General features: G+C 38.0%; 1 protein-coding gene across 8 annotated transcripts in view; it reads left to right on the forward strand.

The window, feature by feature from the left end:
• map3k15 (mitogen-activated protein kinase kinase kinase 15) overlaps nt 1-9,493 on the forward strand; it is a 47,787-nt gene extending 38,294 nt beyond the window's left edge. For 4 of the 8 annotated variants that reach the window (XM_017719243.2, XM_017719245.2, XM_017719246.2 and 1 more), the window contains 4 exons: nt 186-301; nt 427-536; nt 1,178-1,254; nt 4,857-9,493. In XM_017719243.2, the coding sequence (XP_017574732.1) occupies nt 186-301; nt 427-536; nt 1,178-1,254; nt 4,857-4,953 (400 nt within the window). In that variant the 3' untranslated portion in view covers nt 4,954-9,493. Of the gene's footprint in view, nt 1-185; nt 302-426; nt 537-1,177; nt 1,259-4,856 lie in introns of those variants that run through there. The other 4 variants (XM_017719244.2, XM_037534140.1, XM_037534141.1 and 1 more) reach the window with 2 other exon arrangements.
• Nucleotides 9,494-11,600: the final 2,107 nt, after the last annotated feature.

Below are 11,600 nucleotides of genomic sequence, written 5' to 3' on the forward strand. Positions count from 1 at the left end.
CTGCCATAAGATTGATTGGACAATTGCACTACTGAGCAGGTGTATAGATGTTCTAAATAAAATGGTTGGTGTATATATTAGTGTTCTCTTTGCTTTTTGATTAGAGCGGAAAAAAAATAAGTTTGAATTAGTCCCGTCTAAGTTTTGAGCGCTTTTCCATCACAATTTTGTGTAACCCCATGCAGACTGCTAGAAGAACTGGTGCAGAAAGAGAAAGAGTACCAGCAGATACTGAGGCAAACTATTCAACAGAGGGTGCATGACCTGGAGCTCTACCGACTGCGAAACCAGACTGCCACAGGTAGCTGACTATATGCACACACAAACAACAGCCACACCTAAAGCCTCGCCCACAAACCTTTGTGTCACACTTTGAAGATTTTGGTATCCTGTCATTGATGATGAACTGTGCTGTCCTCTCTTCAGTAGAAACACCTTCTCCGTCCATATTCCGCATCACATCAGAGCCGGAACCAGACAAAGAGCTGGCAGACTGGCTGAAGGAGCAGGGTGCCGATTCAGAGACCGTAGACAAGGTGAGTACTGTTTTTGTGTTTCAGAATGCACAGAGATCTGGTTTAAATTATTATAATTATCTTTTTTTTGTGATATACACAATGTGTCCAAAGAATTGTGGACACCCCTTTGAATTCAGCTGCATTAAAGTGCACCCACTCCTGACCTGGGTTCAGATACACACATAGCTTGTATAATCGCTACAGAAAAGCTTTGACTAATAGAGTGAGACACTGGGGCAGCCACTCATGAACCTAAAGTCAGTATGCCTGATGCCAAGCATAGGCTAGAGGGGTATGAAGCCCCCCATCATTGGGCTGTGCAGCAGTTCTGTAAAAGTGACAGAGCTCCATCCAAAACCTTTGGGATGAGTTAAGCTGACGTTTGTGATCATCGAGCATCAGTACCTGACCTCACTAATGCTTTTGTGGCTGAATGTAATTAAAGTTTCACGACTGTTCCAACATCTAGTGTAAGAAGTAGAAGCTGTTACTGCAGTAAAGGGGGAAAAACCTTTTTTTTTTAATACTCTTGATTTTAGAAGAAATATTGGATGAGCACGTGTCCACAAACTTTCGGTCAAATAGTGTATAATACGCTGTAAAATATTTGTTGTCTGTCTGTTTATAATGTCGAAATATTACAATTTGTTTTTTCCTAGTTCGTAGTGGAGGAGTATACACTGAATGATGTTCTGAATGACGTCACTAAGGAGGACCTGCGACACATGAGCCTGCGGTAAGGACTTTCTAGGTCACCTCTGGTATATATGCTTTGAAGTGTCTTTTCTTGTGTTTTTATATGAAAAACACTTTTTCATGTGAAATATGTTTCATAAAATAATTCTGTGGAAAACTAAGTATATAGAAATTTTAAATACTTAATTTCCGTTTGTAAGTAAGAGAGAGTTTGTCATGATTTAAATTTGATTAAAAGTTATTTTGGGTGAGGTAAGGTTTTGCCAAAATTATTTTTTTTTAATGTATATTTGTAATTTTGTTCACATCGAATGGCAATGCCAGAAGAAAGAAGTGCAGACTGAAATTTGATGCAGAATGTGAACTGAATGTAAATGTTTTTTTGGGGGTTTTTTGGTCACTTAAAGTCATTAATGGATAATATGGCAGAATGTCATTTCAATTTTTCTGACATCTGACAAGTAAGAACAGACAACGTAAAATATTTATATAAATAAAATACTATCAAAAAACAAAAACTGCAGTTATTTGTATTCAAAGTTTTACACACTGGGCTGCAATAAATCCAGCAAGCAAACTGTTGTAATTTATCATAATAATGATAAATAATGTTGCCCAGCTCCAGTCTTTAATGTTGTAGCTCTTAAGTGCTGTAAGCTCTATTAAAAAACAGATTTTATTATGATAAAATTATTCATAAAAATGACTACCTTATTAATAGTTAAGTTGCTGTCATTTTGTTGACTCATTACATTAGTCATTAAATGAAATTAAATTCTGCAAGTAGTTTAGAATAATAGTCAGTGAATAATGGTACACAAAGCCTCACATACATCACAGCGAAAGGTCATAACAGTGCAAAAAAGCAGCTTCTTCAACAGTAGACAGGGTTTGAAAGACATGTGGTAACCAAGACCTTTAAAATAATTTCCTGGTTGAATCCCGTCAACACCCGTAATGTCAGCTATTTAGACTGCTGTACAATTATCTCCTTAAAGCTACCAGCTTTTCTCCAGCAGATGGCGCTGCTGTTCTCCTGCATTTCTCTAAAGGTTAAGCTGCTTTCTGAACAATGAGCCCAAGTGCTCCGTGGTGATGACATCAACTGTGCTACTTTCAAAGTACAGTGTTTTTTCCATAATGGAAAACAAGAAGTCAAGGAAGCTTCATGTTGGCTTTAAAGAAAACTCCTGTTTAAAGTTGAACATCCTGATTAATAATTATTTTGCATATTTTATTGAAGTGTGGATGCTTGGTTAAATGATAACCAATCCAGGATCGCCTCTCATGGACAGTTCAAAACCAGCTTTGATTCATGATCATTATAAAGTAACAGTGTTGCTGAACTAATTCACTCTACTGTCAGAACTGCACCCTATATGAGTGAGTAATCATGCTGATAAAGGGTTGTGCGCTGTGAAAGTGTGATGTCGAACTGGGTTGGTTTTCAGGCTCTATGAATGCATAATGATGAAAAATCGCATTTATGCTGTCATGAAGCTTTTGAGTGGGCAACTGCAGACACAGTCTCTTTTGCAGGTGTGCCTTGCTTAAGGAACAATAGCAGCAACTGTATTGAACAGTAAACCACTGTACAAATAATTTATACGTTCATGTTTTTAAGTTGGTGTACAATATAATGTATAGTTTAAACGACATTGCTTTTATAAAATGATAAGTATACAACAGGTTAAATACATCAGTGTTCAATAAATAGTTTACCTTATTGTTAATAATAATCAGTGATGGTTAACAAGTTAACAGTAAGCTGTGGTTGGCAAACTGTGTAACTGTCTAAGGTGTTTCCATGAACAGCACAATGTTTTTAATAAAGTGGCACATTAATACACAATGTACTTGGTGCATTTGTACAGAATTCACTTCAGCATATTAGATTTTAGAACCATTTATAATTATTTTAATACAGACCACAATGTGGCTTGTGGTTATCATGCTGAAATAAACAGGGACTTCCCTGAAAAAGACGTTGTCTAGATGGCAGCATATGTTGGTCAAAAATATGTATATATTGTTCAGTGTTCATGGTGCAAGTTACCCAGAAACACAGATACAAGCTGTAAGATGGGAATGGGTCTAAGTGGATCATTCTCCATTTGGAGTGGGAATTCAGGTGGATCCATTCTTTAAAAATTAATTTCCTTCATCCCAAAACTAAATCTTAATATGTCCATTAACATCTCCTATTATCATATATGAAAAAGGAGCTTAATTCCAAACATGTTTTACAGTTACTGGTATTGTATGAATGTGGTGTAACACCAGTGACGGTGACACCAGTGACGGTGACACCAGTGACGGTGACTCCGGTGACGGTGACTCCGGTGACGTTCTGGGTTAAAACTGAGGATTCTGTAAATTGGCTGACTCATTGGTGGTCAGGTGACCTTGTGCAAAATCAGTAATAAAAATGATAATATGGCATTATTTTGACACAATTTTAAATACCCAGCCATTATGAAACATAACACTGATGACACATAGACATTGTGCTGCCTGATAAACTAAATTATTAATACAATAATGAAATATAGCGATGCCTTGAGACGCTTCATCTCTGAGCCTCGACCCAAAGAAGCAGTTTAATAGAGCTGAAAATACCGTGTTAAAATAAAATGCAGGAGTCCTGATAACACCAGTGACCACAATCTGTGACAAACATAGTATAATGTTGTAAAAAATATATAAAAAGTAAACATAAATCTCTTTTATACAAATTCCTGAGTTAAACATCTTAAAAAAATTATTTTGTATTAAAAATGGTTTCTCAAATGTTGAAAGTTGGTTTTGTGATGAGCTGTTTTTCAGATGCAGAGCGACAATGAAACAGGATAAAGAAAAATCATAAAATCATAGAGGAAAAGTGGTATTTAATCTTAGGTCAATTATATCTTAGGTCTAAATATAAATACCGACTTTTGGAGCTGTGCCCAGTATTTTAAGCATCTTTTTAAGCCCTGCAGCTTTTGTGACATGGTTTCCCCCCCCAAATGGAGAATGACCCAAGTGAGTTGGGAAATGTTCAGAGAACATCTAAAACAGTTGAAGTAATTATGCTTGGGTACGAAAGGAGCATCTAGGAGAGGCCTTGTCCTTCATAAGTAAGGACCGGTCGCAGCTCGCCACTGAAAATAAATACAGCTAAATGTTTGTAGGATAAAATGCAGAATATTGTGATTTTTGGACAGTTTTCAACTTAATATAGACCAAAGCAAATTTACTTAACACTGCTTTCTGTTTATGTTTGCATTTCAATACTTTTTTAAAATTGAGTTTGTAAAAAGAAAGTGTGCTGAAGAGGAACTGTTTGAAATTCCACACGGGTTAGATGTGTGTTATTTGTGGAAACATTATGAAATCAGATAAAATACTCATGGGTAACGTACAATGCAGAGTCTGCGATAAAATATTTTGAGAGATGACATCAGTAGGAAGGCATGTTGCCTTTTCAGTGACACATTTATTGTGGATGAATCTGAAAGCTACAAGCCAGAAAGTAGTTTTTTATTCCAGGTGCCAGATCACATGTGCAGACCTCTACTGTAAATTTTGATGATGTGTGCAGAGATTAGAGCAAACATTATGCCCCTGACCCAGTCTTTAACAGGGTTGTGTGTTTTACAGTGGCGGGGTGCTGTGCCGTATATGGAGGGCCATCCAGAGGCATCGCAGCAGAGAGGAGAGGAGAATAAGGAGCAATGAGCTGAACTCTGAGGGATGAGCAGAGCCTCAGAATTCTCCTTCTAACGGACACTGAATCTACATGACGTTTGTGCACCAATCAGAGCAACACTTGTCCTTTCTCAAAATCCCTCTGAGCAGTTAGACTCACTCGACTGGTCCGTGCATAAAAATGGTCGATTCTCTCTTTATTTATATTATTTTATTTTTTTGCCTTGACACCTCAAATTTGCATGGAGAGCTTCCTTGTTTCTCTCTCTGAACTTTCCATTGACTTCGACGCTTTATAGGCCTTTCAAGCTTTCAGAGCCCAGTACCACTCTGAGTAACTGTATGTCTTTCTTTGTCTTCTAATCTGTTTTCATTTTTAGTCACGGAAAGCAAGCCAGTTCATTGAGCATGTACTTTCTGCAGGGTGAACCGCTGTCATGCTTTTGCAGCAGCTGTTCCTCGGATTCTCAGACCTGTTCCGACTACAATAGGAGCCTTCAAAGTGCCTTTAACCACAGCTGGAAGAAATTCGTTATTAAAGACTAAAAGCCGCATCCTGATTTGACTTTATCTTCCTGGAAGACAGAAGATCAGGGTGACTTGTGTCAGAGTGATCAGGGTTTTTTAGAAAAACAGTGACTTGAACTGATCAGAGCTACGCTGATGCTGTTCTTGTTTTTTCAGTATTAACAGACGTCTGTAAAGAATTTAAATTCTGTGGTATTTCTGTGTAACTACACTTAAATGTAAATATATGGATATATTTAGGTATAATTCTGAATATACACCACAAAATAAATAAATCTTACCCAAAAAAAAAAAATTAAAATCTTATTCCTGATTTATAGAAACGTTAATTGGAATTTATCTGTGTAGGGGTCCAAGCACTCAAAACAATATATAGCCATATTATGAACATATTAATAGTAGCATACTGTGTATTATTTGCATATATTTCACCTCAGATAGAAGATAATAATGTTTGAAAAGCTTGGGGCCCAAAGCAAATTGTCTCAGAAATCTTAAACACCAACTTATGCCATAGATACAGCGGTCTGGTTGCAATTAGTTCTTATTAGCCATATTTCATGTGTTCTGACTTATGTAAATCAAAACACGTCTATAGGGAGTTATTGAACACTGTAATTAAATTAATTATATAACTATTCATTCAAATACCTTAGCAGCTTTAATTATTGTTTGATAGAGCACACATTGTTCCATAACAGATTGGAAAGACACTAAAAATCGGCACTTTACTAAGTTTTATATCAGGATTGTATTATATACTCAGGAGTTACATGTGTACATTCAGATTTACATATTTAAATTTAATTCACATTTATATTCAGAATTATAGCTATAATGTTAATATTTATGTATCCATGGTCAGAAATGTTTTATGTGAAATGCTTTGTGATTTTTAGAAGGAATGTATACAAGCCCTAAAAGGCCATGGGTTCATACATATTATTTACGTTGTTTTCCAGTGATAATTGGTTAATTATCATATGTTTTCTCTAGCTATTTGTCATTATCACGACAGAACAAATTTTTTCCCAAAATAACAGGAATTTTCTGGAGATTTTTTTGTGAGATACCGTAATTCACTTGTTTTCCTGAGACATGGGACACTTAAATGTTTACCAGCACTGGAGTTTTTGCCTTTGCTGCAGTTTACAGCCTGACATGATTATTTGAATAATGTGCAGGAATCCGATGAAGATTAGATTATTGGGTGCATGTAACCACACTCACTGAGAGTGTTTACATGCACATCGATAATATGATCGTTATCAGATTTCAACAGCCTGTTTATATCTCAAACAGCACACAGATTTTTTTAGGTGGTATTAACGTCATTATCTTGTGTCAAATTTAAGCAGCATTTAACACGGCACCGGCAAGATGGCAACAAAACACTTTTGGAGCGAAGCTGAAACTAACTGCATGCTCGAACTTCGATACTCTTTATCTTCTAGATGATGTATATTCAAATTTTCTACTAAATGACTCAGTGTTTAAAATAAATTGACATTACAGCGTTACGTTACATTTACATCACATGGAGTTTTCCCATAATCTGATTACGCAAAAGCATGTAAACGCACCAAAATGCATTACTCACAAAATCCAATTGTCTGCAGTTATCGAATTATTAAACACATTATTTTCTGACTGCTATTTTCTAATGAAAAGGATAAAAAGGAAAACGTATATTGTTTCTGTGAGATCTCAAAATGAATTGTCATCTTTTTTTTCCTGTTCTCTCAAAATTGTTTATGTTGTGATAATGGCATATGATTACCACAGGAAAACAGTAAATAACGTATGCAAATCCACAGCCTTTTAGGGCTCGCGTAGGAATGTCTGGACAAAAATCCATCAAACCTCTTGGACCAGGGCCAAGTAGCCTCACTATATAAGCAGCCATTCTCTGTGATATAATTTTGATACCAGTACTCTGAGCCAGGCTGTTGGCAAAAGCTTGTACTTTACCAGTGTATTTTGGGTGTACTTGATTTGAACATTGTAACTGCTGTGTAAAGATTCCTGTAAAGTGTAAATTTTTCCACTGAGTCAGAAGTTACACTGGACACTTTACAGGAAACCTGAATGTTATGGTTTGATGTATTGAAAGTGGCATGATGTTCCACGGCTTTGGGCGTGGAAACGTTGGGTTGAACTGTGATGCCTTGCATAATAAGATAAACGCTTTTTTCCATGCACTACATATTTGTATAAAACGAACATGAGGCAGTAGAGCTGCTAGTAATCAGAAAGACATCACAGGCATTCATCCACGGTGCACTGCCAGTGTGGTACTTCTGAGCATAGTTTCATCATATCATCAGACTCCACTTCCGTGTCTCTCAAACCACTGTTTGTTGTATCTTCACTGTGGAAAGCGCAGCACTGATAAGTGCAGCTGATAGGAGGGGATGTTATGTTACCGCAGAAGAAGTTGCTACATGCATGATTTAAACTCAAAATAGATGTTGCAATGTCTTAAAAACAACCAAGATCAAAAGACTTGCAGTCTTCTCCAGTGGGGCTAAGATGAAGATAAGGCCTTGAAGGGCCTACATTTTTCTTGCCTGTGTTTTGTCTCTGATGTTCGATTATGATATTGGTGAGGGTTAAAATACCAAGAATGTCGTTTTTTTTTTTTACAAGACCATTTCCAAATCGCTCACATCCCTAGGCTGTTTTCCTTGCTGTGGCTTTAAAGCTACGTTCACATTACCAGGCTAAAGTGGCACAAATCCGATTCTTTGCCCTAATGTGACTCTGATGTTTTGAAGGCTGTGATCTTTTTAAATCCGACTTGAGCCACTTTCATATGTGGTCCTTGATCGGATACATATCCGATTGTGGTCATGCAATCTTAATATGACACTCAGGAATCGGAATCGGAATTCCTGTGCTTTTTTTCCACTGCACGTGTGCCGTCATTCAGCATTACTCTGGCAGCAGCCTCAAACAGACGTTAAAGCCTGTGAACGGTGGGAAAAAAAAACACCTTTTTCTCCTCCGTCTGGCTCTAATAATGAAGCTGAGAGCTGATCAGAGTTAATGATCTTCTCAGCGAAGCTCGTTCTGCTCGTTAGTGTGTGCTGATGATGCAGTGATTCAGTCACGTGACGTTACTGAGTTTTTTTGCCATGTTGTGCGTTTTGATAAATCTCGTCTCCTGTGTATGGACTATAGTATCTGCTTGTGAACATTTGGAACGGGTGTTCCTGTGCCTTTTAAATTATTACGTGTCTGTCTTTGGCCTTGGTAAGGTTTTTGACTGGAATCTGAATTTCAGGACGCCGGCTCGTTCACATTAATGACGGATTTGAATCAATTACCTAAACGACCGTGAACCACCATGTCAGAGAGATCGGATTTGAGCAATGAGGCTTGTAATGTGAATGTAGCCTAAGACTGATATATGTAAATGAGCTCTGTTCTGATTGGCTGACCTGTGTTGTGCCTCGTTCAGAAAGTAGTCTGAGCTAAAACACTCCTTACAGTGTTCGTGGGCAGGGATAAACTTTGGTAGGCCAAGTAGCTTGGTTTTCATATATGGGCTGTATGGACTGGGCAGTGAAGGGCATGTCTTGAAATGTTTTACATATATACTACATCAATTTTAAAAAAGTGAGGAAAATCTGTTTTTCCATGAAATGGGCCCTTAAATGCTCCCTCACGTTCTTTGACCCTGCTGACTAACCTGCCCGAGTCTGAACTGAACATTCAAACGACAGATTTATAAGACCAAAGCACCTGAAGTGCCGGTACCTGAACCATATATGTGTATTTTCTTGTGTTTTTTGCCACGTTGTGTGTGTTTTGGTACATCTCATCTCCTGTGTATGGACTATAGTATCTGTGTGTGAACATTTGGAACGTGTGCTCCTGTGCCTTTTAAATGATTATGTGTGTGTCTTTGGCCTTTGTAAGGTTTTTGACTGTAATCTGAGATAATTACATACAAAGCACTGCAATGCATGAGGAATCTGCATCTAGAATGGAAAAAAGTCACTTACACTGAACTGCATAACCTCTCAGCACCCAAATAAACTCAGAACTTCCACAATTGTCCACTCTGGGACTGTTGACTAAACAAACAGACAAGCTGTGGATCTTAGCAAGTTTAAAGGCAGCTTTTGTTGATTGAAAGTTCACAAAAACAGTATTTGGAGGAGGGGGGCGTGGCCGAGGGTCACGTGCAGGACGAAGAGGCAATCAGGCCGAGCCAGCAGGCTGAGTAGCTGATAAGATTCACGTGTGCCTTGTTTCTGCTAGCCTACTTACAGCCATCTCTTTTAACAGTAGAAACTTTTTAACATTTAGTAGTAAATTACATGTTTTGCCAGTTCTCTAGGTAAAAATCAGTAAACAGAACACATTGCTGCATTTTAAGGCACATTAAACTTTAAAAAAAAATGTACCTTTTAACTGTTGCCCAGTCTTTGCCTAAAAGTAAGAGGATTCCCACATACTTTGGGCTGCAGTCATGATCTTGGTCTCATTTGTTGGTAAGTGTAGTGGGTAACACCTGTCTTCTACGCTGTAGACAGGGGTTTAATCCCCTCCTGGGTAACCACCCTACACTATACTATTAAGAGTTCCTTGGGCAAGACTCCCAACGCTACCTGCGCCTGCCTGTGTAAAACGATCCAATTGGAAGTCGCTCTGGATAAGAGAGTCTGCCAATGCTACAAATGTAATATGAAAGGTCTCAAGTTTCTTCCCCAACCATCTGAATAACTGTTTGAATTACTGACACAGAGTGACAGAGGCTAGAACTGGTAGATCTCTAAACTGATCTCTGACTGTGGCCGTGTTGTCAGACCACATATTTTGGACTATGATGTCTCTGGAGAGCGGCGAGGCCTTGAAGATGAGGACCCACAGATTTCCTAGCATTTGCTCATTCATTACTTGAGTAGCAAATGAGACGATCATAACTGCTGTGAATAACAGACCAGAAAATGGTTTGCTGGGAACTGAATTTTGAGATTTCCAGCTTTCTACCAGCATATTGCGTCACTGTCTTGCTACAATTACTGTAAATGCATAAAAAACGATCAATGACCTGTTAATAAACAGAAGTGAACACGTTGCCAGTAGTCTGCTGGTACTGGTACAGTGATCTAGATTAGGTTTAATAAAAAAAATGTAAAAAAAGATATATATTTTACAAAAGATGCTAATAATATTGGAAAAACCCATAACATATAAAATGTTAAATTCAAAGAAAAATTGTGGGTTCTGTGTAACGTATTTCACTTCAAATCAACAAAACATAATTTGAGCAGGGCTGTTTGGTTAACATCCACATGACTGGCCCAACAAACTAACATGCTCCATGCACAGCTGCCTTCTTTCAGAGCAGCCACATTGGGCGAGTTGAAGCAAAGTGTAAATGTAGAGTTTTCACAGTGAACATAAAGACAGTTTAGCCTGTTTTAGACAAGCCCCTATTTTTGCGATATGCTTTCTTTTTCAATAGTATATATGTGAATATTCTGATGGAAATGTGTGTTTACATTTTCTTAAGTGAGCAAGCAGGACAAAAAGTTTGTTTTTTTTATATGAAAAAAATGCCATTGTGCTCTTTAGCTTTATTGGAAAGAAGACTGAATTGTTTTCACAGCAAAAGTTTTTCACCCCCCTTCACCCCTCATTGCTCACTAGCAGCTCAACTGTCACAACATTTCACACACAGAGCCAAAGTGTCCTAGATACTCTGATAGAGCTACAGAGACAAATATTTCATTTGATTATGTTTATAAAACATTTAGTTGTCATGCGTTGCAAGCAAGCGGCATGCGTGAACATTTTCGTCAGGGTCCCACTACGGCCAAAACTTATTTACCTATATTTTTAAAATTCAGTACCTAAACCTGCCATTGTGCATTGGATCCGGACCTGCGATACCACAGTAGTGACAAAGAGGCCACACAGCGGCAAACGGTAAACTTGACGGCGTTCCAGGGCTGAGAGATGCCGTCCCACGTGGACCAGTCTAGCTTGGCACAAGATGTGGCTGACGGGATTAGTGCTCTGTTCAACTTGACCTCATTCAGCCGGCTCTTGACACCGTCACAGCTCATCTCGAGAACAACACAAAACGCATGATGTTGAGAACTAGGTATCTAAAACCAAGAACAAACTGTTAATCTCAAGAACAAGATCTCC

The sequence above is a fragment of the Pygocentrus nattereri genome, chromosome 24, assembly GCF_015220715.1.
Source record: "Pygocentrus nattereri isolate fPygNat1 chromosome 24, fPygNat1.pri, whole genome shotgun sequence".
Classification (NCBI taxonomy): Eukaryota; Metazoa; Chordata; class Actinopteri; order Characiformes; family Serrasalmidae; genus Pygocentrus; species Pygocentrus nattereri.